Here is a 16,374-nt window from a genome sequence, read left to right on the forward strand (position 1 = left end):
CATTCCTTTCATTTTGGTTTATCATTGGTTCTTCCAATCGAAGATTCACTTCAGATTCTTTACCCAAATTTGCAACAAAAATTCTATCTCGACCACCTCTTCGACCTCTACCAAGTTGAACCATTGAAGCAAAGTGTTCCAATTATCAAAGAATCACAGCAACAGTAACACTGGCAGCAGTGGACAACTGCTCAATAAAATCCAACTCAGTTCAGCCGGTTCGGAGACTCTAGTTGAACCACAAATAACACAACTTTACGGCCTAGATCAGAAGAGCTTCTCTACCACAAACAGAAATTGACTTACTGCTTCAAGAGGGATGTTGTGTACTGTGCAGTTCAACTTGGATACAGATTCATTTCACATGAGCAATCCAGAGTGAGAAGTCAATCTTGCGATATCAACTCACGTAAGAAGTTCAAATATCAGCAAATCAAGACAAGTTGCACTCATGTACGACAACAAAAAGTCATCAACTGGATTGAAACCTTCACTCAAAGGTCGTGAACTCAAGTTGAGAGAGGTTTAGAACTCAAGTAGAGATCTTGTGATTCACCATGACAAAACTACCAACCAGATCAAACAAGAAATTAGGACTTTTGTTGTGGACATCGAACAACAACTCTAGCTAGGATTTTGAGTTCGAGGTTGAATCAATAGTTGATTACGCAACCACTACCAAAATCGGGTTCGGAACCCAACTTGGGTGTCTGAATTGCGTTTGGCTCTCAACTTCAGTCATGAATCAAGTTGGACCTCGACTAAGGTTCGCAAACGGTTTGAAATGGATAGCGATGATTCAGTTCTCAAATCAAAATTGAAACTTCAGATTCGTTTTCGATCATCAAAGAAATCAAGATCCGACAAACCTAAACATGATGATATTTCTGTTTCTTGAATCAAGCTTGAATCACGAGCTTGATTATTATGATCAATCTTGAATTGAGTTCGGACCTTCTAGGTCTAATCTAGGAGTTTGGATCAAGTTTGGATCTTTGCTATTGAAGACAAAACTCAGGCACAGATTGTGAAATTAAGCAAAATTGAAGATCGAAATTGCATTTACCTCATGAAGAGTCGACGCCAAAGTAACTTAGATTGAAGGGAGATCTTTGCTAGGGTTCAAAATGATGAATCCAGGACTTGCAATAACTACCAGACCTGGTTGCACAGATTGCAACTTCAAGGAGCAGATCGTACATCAAAACCGACTTTAGCTAGGGCTAGCGTGTATGAACAGATATTGTTCTTGTCTGATCGATGAATTCAGCGTCAATTAGGAACAATTAGACACACAACCATGGCTCTGATAACAAAATGATACGACCAAATTAGGGAATGAATTGCATTAGCAAGGAAATCTCTAAACAGAGATACAAGAGCACCAGGCTCTAAAAATACAATATCAAAATATCAAAACTGACTACTAGAAGGGCCTAATCAGCTATTTATAGAATAAAAGACACAACTAACTCTTATACTACTAAAACATAAAAATTATACTGATACTAACTACATCAAAATGCCTAATTAGACACCAATAAATTAGGGTTCTCATTTTAGTCTCATTTATTTATATTAATATAGTTCAATGTACAAAAGTCCAACAATCTAAAAACAAAAAAAATGTACAAAAGTACCATGTGGACTACTAAGAAACTAAAACATAACACATAACAGTATCAATCATGCAAATAAACGTACCTGTATAAATCTAGTGATGTCAATAAGCTCATGCTGTCTTCTTATTTTTATTTTTCACCATCTCTAATAAAATATGGTTTTGATTACAAGTTCTGATATTGAATCTATGGGAAAAGAAAAAATACAAAAAACAAGAAAGAAGCTATGCAGTGATGGCAGAGCATGTGTCAAGAGAAGGGATATAAGGAGAGTAGAACCAAAGAGAATAGGGAGAAGAGTGAAGAACTATAGATAGAGATATAATACTCCAATATTCTTCAACAACGCCTCATACATCAGGCCTATTATATATGGGAAAACCTAAAAGAGCAAATGAATAAAAAATAAAAAATAAAAAATAAAAATATTGAAGGCAAAAAAATGTATTCATAAATTAATTGTAAATTTTTTTTGTGCGCACCAAAAATAGGTGAATAACTCTCAGTGATATCAGTGATAATGGTAACGAAAATGTTGTATTATTCGATACATAATTAGCGAAGTTAAATACAAGTTAAATAGGTAGAATAGAAAACCCTAAAAAGCCTAATTACATCCATTAAGACTAAACTACCCTTGTATAAAATAACATAATATCTATATTAATCTCACAGTCCCCTCAAATTCAAGATACGAGAGCATAGAGTTTGCCAAGAAAAAAGCAAAAACGAGTCGTGTGAGTCTTCATGAAGAAGTCGGCCAATTAGGGAGGTCACAAAGGGAAGAGCAATAGCGCTAGCTTGAAGACGGTGACGGACAAAGTGGCAGTCAATCTCATTGTGCTTGGTGTGTTCATGGAAGACAACGTTATAAGCAATCTGAACAGTACTCTGATTGTCACAATACAACTGTGTCAAGGAAGAATGTGAAACACCCATATCAGATAGAGGCCAGCAAAGCCACACTACTTCAGAAGTGGCATGGGCTATAACATATTATTCTGCTTTGGTAGTGGAGCGAGCAACCACATGCTGTTTCTTGCTTTTCCAAAAAATAAGAGAATCACCAAGAAAAACACAAAAACTAGATGCAGGCTTGCAATAAGATATATCATCGACCCAATCACATCAACTTAGTCTCGAAGAGTCAAATTGGAGCAGGAAGACGAGCAAGCATTGAAGCAAAGTACCATGAATGTAGCGCAGTGCGTAACAACAGCTCAATGAGTGGAGCGCGATTTAGAGACAAATTGGGTTAGAGTATTAACAACATAGGAAATATCCAGACGGTCATAATGGGGTAAACTAAACGGCTTAGGTCACGATGTGTGACTCAAGTTGCGATGTGTGATGAAGAGAGAGGTTGATCAGTGCAAAAGTTCGGCGCCAGAAACCAACGACTAGGGTTACCACAAACCTGCTCTGATATCATGATAATGGTAATAACCAAAATATTGCATTATTCAATGCTTAATGAGCAAAACTAAGTACCAAGTTAGATAGGCAGAATTGAAAATCCTAAAAAGCCTAATTACATGTATTAAGACTAAACTATCTTATATAAAATAACATAATATCTATAACAATGTCACAATCAGTCCTTGTCAAATCTTCCTTTCCAAGAAGAACTTCTATCCAGAGAGTAATAAAGCTGTCTTACATTGCACAGTGAGGAGTCTGTTTGATGTCGTGAATGCTCACCCTCCTTGTTACATAATATATACATGAATTTCCACAGTAGCCTTTCATGTAGATTAATATTTGTCTCAACAAGTATGGCCTTTCTGAAATCTGATGAACTTTATTCATGCATTTACATTAGATACAATGTGTGCTTCTATATAGTACTTATAAAAAGAAAAAAGAAAAAAGAAAAAAGAAAGAAAGTTGGAAAGAATAATATTTCTTATTCTCATCTATCAAACAGTGTACACAACACCTCTATTTATAGGAGACACAAGGCATTAAAATAGGGATGAGTTAGCTACTAATTGGCTACTAATTCTGATTCTAAATATAAACCTTCCTATTCTGTAGTATTGACTAAATCTAAATATTTACAACTGTGATATTTCAAAGAATTTAGCCATATCCTGGTAGAATTATTTTTTTCCCATTTCCAACACCCCCCCTTAAGCTGGCTTGAATATGTCTTCCATGGCCAGTGTGCTAATTAAGTTGTCAAACTGCCTCTTGTGTAGTCCCTTTGTAAGAACATCTGCAATCTTCTCCGTAGTAGGTATATAAGGCATGCAGGTCAATCCCTTCTCAATCTTTTCTTTGATAAAGTGCTTGTCAACTTCCACATGCTTAGTTTTGTCATGAAGAACAGGATTATGAGCAATTGCAATTGCTGCCTTGTTGTTGCAGTACACTTCCATTGGTGATGTTCTTGGAATTTTTAAGTCTTCCAGTAATCTTTTGATCCACAAAGCTTCACAAATTCTATGAGCCACTCATCTAAATTCAGCTTCAGCACTACTTCTAGCCACTACGTTTTGTTTTTTACTCCGCCAAGTAACCAAATTTCCTCCAACGAAGGTACAGTAGCCTAGGGTAGATTTTCGGTCAGTGATGCTTGCAGCCTAATCCGCATCTGTATATACTTCCACTTGAAGATGTCCTTGTTTTTTAAATATCAAACCTTTACTAGGAGTTCCTTTTAGATACCTTAGGATCCTGTATGCTGCTTTAAAGTGCTCCTATCCTGGTGAATGCATGAATTGGCTTACTCTGCTTACTGCAAATGCTATGTCGAGACATGCATGAGATAAGTAGATCAGTCTTCCAACGAGTCTCTGAAACTGTCTATATTCACCACATCTTCAAGTCTAGTATGTTATAGCTTCAAGTTGGGTTCGGTTGGTATTTCAGCAGCTTTACATCCGAGCAAGTCTGTTTCTTCGAGCAAGTCAAGTGTGTACTTGCGTTGAGTGAAAAAAATGCCCTCCTTAGATTCAGCGAACTCCATTCTGAGAAAGTATTTTAGTGTTCCCACGTCCTTTATCTCGAAATCTTTAGCAAGTCCCTTCTTCAATTTTTTGGCACTATCATTACCTGTTAGAATTATGTCATCTACATCAACAATCAAGATAGCTACTTTACCTTCTCTTATAGAACATAGTATGGTCTGCTTGGCTTTGACTATATCCAAGGTTTTTTACAACCTTCCCAAAGCGTTCAAACCACGACCTTGGGAATTGTTTGAGACCGTATTGAGACTTGTTTAATTTGCAGACTTTATCCACACCAAACTTCTCAAAACCTGGAGGTAGGTTCATATAGACCTCTTCTTCTAGATTTCCATTTAAGAAGGCATTTTTTACATCTAATTGATGTAGAGGCCAGCTATAATTAACGGCTAGTGATAGTAAAACCCGATTTGAGTTCATATTAGCAACCGGAGCAAAGGTTTGTTAGTGGTCAATCCCGAGGGTTTGAGTAAACTTTTTTGCCACGAGTTTCGCCTTATATCTTTCCACACTACCATCAACTTTGCACTTCATTGTAAATACCCATTTGCACCCTACTACCTTTTTGTCCTTAGGCAGATTCACTAACTTCCAAGTGCCGTTTTTTTCCGGAGCATTCATCTCTTCCATAACTGCTGATTTCCAATTAAGATCATCCAAGGCTTCCTTAATAGTTCTAGGAATAAACAAGTTAGATATTTTTGAAGTAAATGCTCTATGACTATTGGAAAGTTTATCATTGGATGAATATTTCGCAATGGAATGTTGGGTACATTTTCAAACTCCTTTCCTAATGGCTATAGGAAGATCAAAATCTGTGGGTATAACATTAGGTAAAACCGTTGAAGGAAATAGAAATGAAGTAGAGACGGATGAAGGAGGAACCAGATTAGGATTACGTGAACTACTCGAGGGACCTTTTTCAAGAGATTCTAGTTGGCTTTGTGGTAGAGTGGTTGGCTGGTCTTTACCTTTTTTCTGAGTATTATTCTGAGCATAAACCAAATCTCAAGTTCGGGAACAGTTTGTTCCTAGTGTAGTATTTCTCCCCTTGCTTGTGAGCCTTCTATGTTTGGAGAAGTTGGACTAGGATTTCTTTCGTTCTCCATATCTTGAACACCTTGTTTCTGTGCTTGCTTTTCAAAAACAAGGGATGTAGATAATAGAATAGGATTTGGTAACGGATCCGGAGTTGTCTGCCAAAAATTTTCTTCCTTTCTTTCTTTCTCCCCCTAAAGAGAATTTTTGGCAAAATAGGATTGAGTTTCAAGAAAGGAGACATCCATACTCACTCGAGTTTTTTTTTGTTTGAGGATTATAGCACTTGTAGCCTCTTTTGTTTGGAGCATACCCGATGAAAACACTCTAGGATCAAGTTTGGATCGAAATTGGCTGGGTATGTGAACGAAAACAGTATAGCCAAAAATTTTTAAAGGCAAATCTGAATTAATTCTGCAATCTGAAAATATTTTTTTGAAATATTCTAGGGGTGTGACATATTGGGTAGGCATTTTGTTAATTAAATAAGAGGCTGTCAAAATGGCATCTCCCTATAGATATTTTGGAACATGCGTAGAGAAAATTATGGCTCGGCTACTTCCAGTAAATGCTTATTTTTTCTTTCGGCAATGCCATTTTGTTGAGGAGTGTCATAATATGTACATTGATGAAAAATATACCTTTTTCCCTTAAAAAAATCCCTAGATATTCATTGAAGTACTCTTTTCCATTATCCAATCGAAAAATACTTATTTTTGAGTGAAATTGATTGTCAACCATTTTGTAAAAATCTTGAAACACGTTTTTTACTTCAGATTTGTCATTCATCAAATAAACCCAACAAAGTCGAGTGTGATCATCTATAAAAGTTACAAACCACTTTATACCAGTCATGGTGGTAACCTTGGAGGGACCTCACGCATCACTGTGAATTAAGTAGAATGGTTTAGAGGCACGGTAGCATTTTGTAAGATAAGTAGTTCGATGGCTTTTAGACAAATAACAACTTTCGCATTGCAAAGACGAACAATTCAAATTTTTAAACAAGTTAGGAAACAAATGTTTAAGATATGGAAAACTAAGCTATCCTAGTCTAAAATGCCAAAGCATTATTTGCTCGCTAGCCGAAATTGAACTAATACTACGACAATAGCCTTGAGTTGTTTTATTGTTGGATATATCATCATGAAAGTAGTAAAGACCATCGATCATTCTAGGACTGCCAATCATCCTCCCCAAGTGCCGGTCCTGAAATTCACAATGAGAGTCAAAGAAAACAACACAACAGTGAGAGTTTTTGGATAATTTATTGACAGACAACAAATTGCAGGCCAGTTTAGGAACATGAAGGATAGAGTGGATTAATATTTTATGAAATTTTTATTTGACATTTTCCTACAATGGGTGAGAAACTGCCATCATCAATCCTAACTCTTTCACTTTCAGAACAAGATAAATAAGTATTGAATAAAGAGAAAGAAGTCATGTGATCCCTCGAATCAATGATCCAAGGGGGCAGAATTTTGACTATAAGATAGAGCTTAAGGATAGCTACCTGTCTGTGCAAGAGAACCACTAGGAGTGCTGGATAAAGAATTGGATTTTAGCAGTTTAAGAAGATGATCCATCTACTCCTTATTGAACAGGCTTCAACCTCGTTGGCATAGGAGGATGCATGAATTAGTCCATCACTTGATTTGCTGCTCTTCCAATTTGCAAGCTTCCCATGGATCTTCTAGTAGTTTTCCCGGGTATGGTGTGGTTTATTGTGATAATCACACCATACTCTAGATTTTTCATACTACTGTGGTTTAAAAACCTTGTTTGCACTTGCATCCGATGCAATCATGGCTGAGTTTTCCACAGGTGCAGCAACTCCCTTTTTTCCAAGCTTAACATTCCTAGGGCTTTCTTCTCTCCTAACTTCGGCAAAGACATCACCAATAGGAGGCTGAGGTTGGCGGTCAATTATCCTCCCTCTGACTTCATCAAATTCAATGTTTAAGTTGGCAAGGAATTTGTAGACACGGTGATCCTCCACCATCTTTCTATTGTGCTTGCAGCCCTCGGTTGATTTCCACTCATAATCATTGAACATGTCCAAATCTTGCCATAGCCTTTTTAGAGATTTGAAGTACCTGGTGACACTGTTCTCTCCTTGATGAATTTCACCAAGTTTAATTGTCAACTCATATATTTGGGACTGATTTCCCAAAATCCGAATACATCTGGGTGACACTATCCCAGAGTTCTTTGGCTGTTGGATAACACATATAGTTGGAGCTGATGTCTTCTTCCATGGAATTCACTAACCATGTCATGAACACGGAGCTTTTAGCATCCCAGATAGCACATGCTGAGTCCTTTTTTGCTAGCGCCTTCTTCTCTCTTGTCAAGTATCCGATCTTTCCTAGGCCTCGAATGTACATCTGGACTGACTGAGACCAGCGCAGGAAATTATCACCTTTCAGTTTAATGCTAGTGATTTGCACCGAGTGAGAATCAGTGTTGGGGCATGTTTCTCAATGTTTTTCGGTGAAGCAGTAATGGTGGATTTGGATGTGGTTTCTGACATGGTGAAAGACGACTAGCAGGTTCTAGGATTTGCTCAGAAGGGTCAGAGAATAAGTCCTTAGCTCTGATACCATGAAAGGTAGAAAGAATAATATTTCTTATTCTCATCTATCAAACAATGTACACAACACCTCCATTTATAGGAGATACAAGGCATAAAAATAGGGACTAATTAGCTACTAATTCTGATTCTCAATATAAACTTTCCTATTGTGTAGTATTGACTAAATCTAAATATTTACAGCTGTGATATTCCAAAGAATTCAGCCATATCCTGGCAGAATTATTTTCTTCCCATTTCCTACAAAAAAGATAGGGAAATATATGGTCAATAAATATTGTACATTTCTAAGTACATCATTTCAGGATCAGTTGTCTGAGGTATCATATTTTCCGTTGTGGATGATCATGGTTATGTCTTCTTCTGACTCTGGTTTATGTTCTGATGACCTATTCATGTACATGGATGTGTGTGCTCTGCATATCCATTGTTGCTGTACATGTCAAGCACATCCAAAGTTTGTAACATATGTTTTAAAATGAATTCTGTTTGCTATTTTCTTTGTCTTTTGAGCTGTATAGTTGAAATTTTAGATACTCAAATGATAGTTAATAAGGCTCAAAGCAAGGTAAGTTGTCTAGAATAAGGTGTCTGAGTGAAGCAAGGTGAATGTGTGACTGAAATGCACCTTAAGTTTGCTTATTACTTAGATGCTCTAGGTAAGCCCATGTATCATGTACCCTTTCAATTAGCATATTCATCAACTTTACAAAATTGCAATTATGTAAGGCTACAAACTGTACAGATTGTATATGACATTAGTTTGAGTATTCAGAATCAAGCACTAGACATATCCAATGTAAGTAGTCAACCAGGAGCCCATGAATCAAGAATACCAATATGCAAATTAATTAAAAAATATATCCATTGGATAGGACTGTGATATGAGGGCATATCAGTTAGTGGAACATTGAATCTTTCTTTTCTGTGCTCTTTGCTTCAACTGATGTTAATTATTACTGCTATCCTTTTTGGTTGTGTGTAGTTTAGTGGATAATTTCGGTATGCTTGCCCGGTAAACTTGCCATTGCTAATAGTTTTCGCTTTTTTTTTTTTTTTTTGTTCTCTTATGAACGGAGATTCAGATAGTTCTTTCTTTTTTTTTTGTTGACATTGTATCTATGCATTTTTATGTAAACTAACAGGGAGTTTTTGTTGTTATAGGTGGACAGTTTATCAACTGTCTTCTTTTCTCACTATTGAGAGAATGACAGAATTGTCATAAATGGGCTGTGATAATTTTTATTCATGTTGATAAATTTCCGCTGACAAAGCTTTTCACATTTTCCTTTTCTGTTTCAGATTGAAACTATTTCTGGAACACTGGTGTTGCGCTGGGTCAATTCACAACTTGGAAGAATTTTAAGTTGGGTTGAGCGGGCTATTCTACAGGAGGTAATCATTTATGTTATTAGTTTTACTTATTTTAGAAGCTTCTGGCACGGTTTTAGTTCGTATAGTTGTATTCATGAATAAGTATGTCCTTTGTTATGTACTCTGTTGTGTATTTCTCTCTGTATGTCTATCCCTCTGTGTGTAGTTAGTGGTTGAGGGGAAGGGGCTTGTATAGTTACAGAAAGTGTATTGACTTTGAAAATGATTGTCATTTTGATTTGAAGAATTGGATGAGTTGTGATGAATTTCAATATTTCGTGGTATTTTATATAATTGTGTTAGTAGAACATGAATGTTTATGCTTCTTGCTTGGTGAAGCTGCAGAGAATAGTGAAATATGTTGTTTCATGTTGAAAGAAGGAACCATGGTTCTCAGTGATACTACTCTGTTGGCTAGTGTGTATCAAATTATTTTGACTTCTGAATCTGAAAATATTCTAAGAGTGTATTCTTCCTCTCAAACATAAGTACTTGCTCATTTTTTTGTCAGCACTTTTGATCTATCAATTAGACAATTAGATTTAACTGTAGAAGTTTATGTTCATTATGCAGTAAAGAAACTGCATTCGGGGGGTAGCTTATTGTTGTGTCATGTGTTTGTCGTTAAAGGGAATTTTATCAGCTTCACATGAAGAACATATATATTCATGGTCATCTTACTGAAGAGATTTATGTTCTTCCACCAACTGCCTTTCTCATGCTGGCGTACTTGGGATATTTATGGTCTCAAAAAGGTATCTCCTGCCTGGTTTGGGAATTTAGGTAGGTCACTTAAACTTGTTGTCAGCAGGGTGAATTTCAACAACCTAGCGACAAATGTAAGCGCGGGAAAACAAATAAAACCAACTTTTGTGCTCACAACATTCAAGATTTTCCAGAGGCAACTCCACACCACTCAGTCAAATTTGCCCACGGCGTGTTTAAGTTTTTGCTTTAACTGGCTTGGTATTATCATATGCAACCATGCAACGATGATAAGTACTAAAGCCGCTGGGTCTGCTGCTTCTCAGTTCTCACACCTCGACTAGCTTTGGGTATTGCCCTAGACTAGTCCCACAAAAATGAGTGATTGAGGAGAACGAAAGGTAGTGTGTAGTGAGAGAAATGAAGAGAGGGAAAGGGAGGAAGAGAGAGAAAAGGAAGGTGGTTGCCCTCTTAATGAAAGATAATTTTTTCCTTGCACTGAAAGTTGCATGGAATAAATTTGCATCTAGTATAATCACCATTATGATTATGATAGATGGGTGCTGCTGCGATCACAAACTTCATTCAAAAGCTGCAATAATCTCCACCATCATTGCCAAATTTTTCCACCTTGACCTTTCCTTCAACAAATTCCACAATTACCACAGCGCCATCACTAGAGCCACCCCCATATCTTAACTGTACCATAACCGTCATTGTCTTGTTAAACTCATTTTTTTTGTCACTATTTACCACCTTCTTAAATCCACCTCTGTTTCACCTTTGATACCGACATCAATAACTATTGAGGTACGGTATATATATTTGGAAAAAGGCCCATTGCAGTTTTTTTTTAAAGTTTGTATCCCATATTGCTAAACAAATCATAGTTTTTTTGATTGAAATGGCCAGTGTATCTGGGATTTCTTGTTGATGTTGGTGTTTACAATGATTGGAGGTTTTGGTTGGTGATTGTGGTTGGAGATGACAACAATGGCTGGGCTGTTTAGGTTGTAGATGTGTGGTGGTGGTCAATAATGATGGGTAAAGGCAAAGATGAGGGATGATATGATTGTGTATATACAATATAGATACAAAGAAAGAAACAAAAAGGGAATCATATGGTTTTAATGTCACACCCCAAACCCAGGCATGACCGGCCGTGGCCCACAGGGCCTTAGGCCAAGGCACATGTAAGTCTAAACATGAATCCGTAATCATATAGAATAAATGTAATAATAGTCTAGATATAAATAAATCAAAACTCAATCCAGTGACATATCAGAAGTATAAACAGGCAAAACCAACCCTAATCAATACCATCCAAACAAATGGGACACAAACAGTCCACATAACAAAATAATCTTAAGTGAATCTCGATCAAAAAGTAAGCACAAAATTGAAATAACAATTTGAAAAACAAACATTAAAAAAAAAAAAAATGAATGTCCTTGAGGTCCATGCAATTGAGTTCCCGCTACGCCATGAATCCCCTCTAAATCCTTCTGTCACCTGTAAATGATAAACAACTAAGTCAGCTGATAGCTTAGTGAGTAGAAGCATGGATAGTAAATACAGTTTTGAAAACAGGGTTCAATTCCAAAATAAGATATATATCACAGAAACTAGATTGACATATAGTTTTGATAAAGACAACCTGTTTCAAAAAGAAGGTTCTATAATTCAACAGTTAAAAATACTCATGTCTCTCAAAAATATAACAAATGACATTTTCCACTTAAAATAGATTACAACATGATCATCAATAATTTGGGTACCATGATTAACAAGTAACACGTCACAAAGTTCTCAAGGCAATAAGCGCATTAGATCCAATATCGAACCAAGAGTCATCCCCAGGTTGGCAACCTGGGCCTCTTCTCTAAGACGATCTAATTGAAGGTCACCTAGTTTAGCCCAGGTCTTTTCCTTACAATCGTTGAGCACTAGATGTATCATAGCCCAACCCGGATCTGTTCCCTAGTGGCTAGAGTCCCCACACACAGAGGAATAAATTCCCTGGACTTTTTATGTATAGATGGTCCTAATAATCAATACAATTCAGTTTTGCAAAATATGGTAGTTCACCATTATAAACATGACACCATAACAAATAGTTTACAATATGCCAAGTTTACACATGTTTCTGAAATAATTTAATTCTATTGATAATATAATAATTTTATCAAAATAGTTTAGTCCTAAAACAACAATTTAATTTTTCAACTGTTCAAGGCGGGGGGAACATTTATAAAAATATGTAACATGCAACTATTCACCTGAAAATGAAATAATGTAATCCTCGAATTGTGTATGAAAGTCCAACTAGTGCCCTGAACCAAGTATGAAAACTACAGGTCACTACTAATTCAAAAATACTATAAGGAATAATAAACTAAGTAACCCCAAAGTAAAGTGCACTAATACGGCTCAATCCAACTCACCTTTACTCTTAAAAATTGCCTAAGTTCATGTTCTTCGAGATCTAAAATTACCCAAGACATGGGTTTAGATCGAAACTTAATTAAAAGTAACTTTAAAATAAAACAGAATTTTAAACAAGTTTTCCCAATATATTCGCTATCTTTAAAAATTTAAAACCCACTCTACGCCGTTCGAAAAAATTTCAAAATTCTCCAGATATTAACTAGTATATCTTAAGTTTCAAACCCAAGTGATTTCACTCGATTTACTTATCAAAATAATTATTTACAATTAATTATGTCCAAACAGATCGCTTTTTGTAGCACTTTAAACAAAGTGATGGTTCTCTTAATATACATGAGCAATCAATGCAAGGCAAAAAATGTAAGAAACTGGGCTCATAATCAGTTTTAATGACATTGATTTGATAATTTTCAGATTTATACCTAAAGAGAATGACACCTCCGAAGTTATTGTTATACACTAGTTTTCTAGGCAGATTTGAACCCATCAGTTTATATGGATTTTGACTCCCAAAAATTATGAAAAAATTCTAATATGAAATTCAATATGTAATAAAGTTACATTAAAAATTTCAGTTCAAAATTCATTCGTTTGATATAATTTTTTGATTTTTAAATTTTGTGATTTTAGGATCAAGAATTTTCATCCACCATTGTAAGCCAAAACTTCCCATCACCAACCCCTAGCTTCACACCACCGTCCATCATCCACACAAAACAATGACTTTAGCAAGTCAATGATTACCATGGTCTTATTTAAAGAAAACAAGGTACATGTTTATATATAAAAATATCTACCTGTACAACAGCTCGTATTCCTTCTTTAATTTCTTTCACAAATGACACCCTCCACACAAAACAATGACTTAAGCAACTCAATGATTACCATGGTCTTATTTAAAGAAAACAACATACATGTTTATATATAAAAATATTTACCTGTACAACAGCTTCTATTCCTTCTTTAATTTCCTTCACAAATGACACCCTCCTCTCTCTTCTCTCTCTATCTCACGGCTGCAGCTAGGGTTGTTTAGAAAAGAAACGATATCTCACCATTAGGGTTTTATCCTCCTATAATAAATTTTCAAAATGACCTCCTACTAACTATTTTATTTGTTTTATAATACTTCGCCTTATTAGTCAAAATAAAATAACATTATTTGATAAATTATCTTTAGTACACACACACACACACACACACACACACATATATATATATATATATATTTTACATATATTATTAAAACCTTATATTGTCATTATAGACCTGCATAATAAATTTATTTAAAGCTTAAACTTAATTAAAACACACTCCAATAATATTTAATTTGCACTTTAATATTCATAAGCAAAATATTTGAGGTTTGTAAAATTATTATTATTTAATTATTCATTTTATTTTTATATTCAGGTTCTCACATTTAATGTGGAGAGTTTTTTAGTGAGAGATTTTAGAGAGAATATGGGGATGGTTGTGTTGAATGTGGTTAGTGAAAGAAGTTGACATGGAGGTTGTAGTAGGGGTTTCATAGTGGTCATGGATGAAGCTTTAGCTGGAGATGTTAATTATATATCCGTGGGTGTGGTTTTGGTTGGAAGTGGTAGTGGGTGTTGGTGGTTGTGGTAAGATGGTGGTGGTGGATTGGGTAGCGTTAATGGTGGTAAGTGCAACTCGGGTGGTTTAAGAGGTTGGCCAAGCCTAGCTCGAGTTGTACTGAGAGTTGCTTAGGCCTTTCCAATCCCGACTTGTCACCCGAGGTTGTTTGATCAAGCCTGACCCAAGTTAGGTCCGAGTTGCGTGAAGTGCCTAAATTGCACTTGTTTTTGGTTGTGTGTGGGCGTGCACGCGTGAAAGCTAGGTTGATCGATTTGTTAAAATTAGAGTATTATTTTTTTGGTAGAATCTTTAATAACATCAAAACAATTAATTTATCTAATGTGAGAGAGATGGAGAGAAGAAGGATAAGGATTGAAGACCCAATGTGCCGCAGTGGTCTTTGCAATTTATGTGTGAAAAAAATTGAGGTAAGATTTTGTGTTGTGTATATAATACATATAGTCTATGTTACATGGACTCGGCTAAAGTGTCGGACATGGATATGTGTCCAAGAGTTGAATTCTCCATTTTTTTTTTTTGCCCTGATTTTAGAATATGGGCACGGATAAAAAGTTGGATATGGGTACGGGGTTACATTTATATATATATATATATGATGATTTTAAAGGTAATTAATTACACATTAGATCTAATTAACAATAGTAATAGCAAAACAGTTTAAAGAGGAAAGGCCTTGGATTCTCCATTTTTATTTTTTTTATTTTTTGGATATGGGCACATGGAGAAAAAGTTGGATACAAGTACGGGATACGATTATTTGTATATATTTTTAAAAATATATGATGAATTTAAAGGTAATATTTACACATTAGATTTAATTAGCAATAGCAATAGCAAAACAATTTAAAGAGGAAAGGCCTAAAAAGAAGTAATGTAATATTATTAAAAGCAATATTATTGGACTGAATATTAATAGGCTTAAGCAAGTTTGTTATTTAATAGGGCCTAGGTTTTGATTAATTAATTATTTATTTTTATTATTTTTTTAATATGAGGGCTGAACATTTTTATTTTATATTGGATCATCTTTTGGGTTGGGCATTTGGGCTTAAACATATATACATCTTCATGAAACCCTAGCCTATTACCAAAATAAAACTGAAATGTGTTCAGATCTGAACCGAATTGAAAAACCCTAAGCCACCCAACGTTACAAGCGTAGAAATCGTGAAGTTCATCATACAAGGCTTCAAATCAATGCCATATAGGTTCGTCTCTGATCCTCCTCGTTCTTCGTCTTCGTCGGTTCCCCATAGCAGACTCATCTATCTTTATCTCTGTCTTTGTCATCTGTGATCAGCCACGTCCATCACAAAGGTGTTGTGTCTGACTCAAATCCCGCACTTGTACCTGTGTCATGTCGTGTTGACACGGGTACTCTGGCTAAAACCGGCGAATCCATGTAACACAGTATATAGTGAATCTCTGTTATCAGAATCTTACGATTCACGATTCGATTCGCAATTTTTGCAAAATCGATACGAATTTATGAGTGAATCTCTAGTGAATCGCACGATTCACAATCGATTCACGATTCGATTCACTTTTTACGATTCATGCAATTTTTGAAATTAGTGTGTCCGACATATTTTCGACTCTTTTTTTCTCTATCTTTTTAGTGAAAATGACATAATACAACTTTTAATAGCGTTTAATACCAAAATGACCAACATATATACATGGTTTGTTGTTATTTTAGTGATCATAGAGTTTTTAATAGGATCCAATCAGATTCAGTTAGACCCGACATATTTTTAACCTTTCTTCTCATTTTTTTTCCTTTTAAAAAATCATAATATATCTTTTAAAAATGTTTAAGATTAAAGTTACACTATGAATTTTCTATTGTTGTTTATTAAATTGAATATAATTGAATATTACATGTGTGAGGTCAGTTATACCTTTTAAAATGTTTTAGGCTTTAAAATAAAATATTCTAAATAATTCTTTTTTATTATTTGCTTACTATTACTTAGAAAAGTATATCTGTTTATTGTCC

General features: G+C 35.3%; 1 protein-coding gene across 4 annotated transcripts in view; it reads left to right on the forward strand.

Moving 5' to 3' along the window:
* Positions 1-16,374, forward strand: part of LOC114280393 (plant/protein (DUF810)) — a 118,150-nt gene that overhangs the window by 58,540 nt on the left and 43,236 nt on the right. For all 4 annotated transcript variants that reach the window (XM_082915527.1, XM_082915525.1, XM_082915528.1 and 1 more), the window contains one exon: positions 9,531-9,623. In XM_082915527.1, coding sequence (XP_082771653.1) covers positions 9,531-9,623 — 93 coding nt within the window. The remainder of the gene's footprint in view (positions 1-9,530; positions 9,624-16,374) is intronic.

The sequence above is a fragment of the Camellia sinensis genome, chromosome 2 (genome assembly GCF_055761805.1).
Source record: "Camellia sinensis isolate YWXY chromosome 2, ASM5576180v1, whole genome shotgun sequence".
NCBI lineage: Eukaryota > Viridiplantae > Streptophyta > Magnoliopsida > Ericales > Theaceae > Camellia > Camellia sinensis.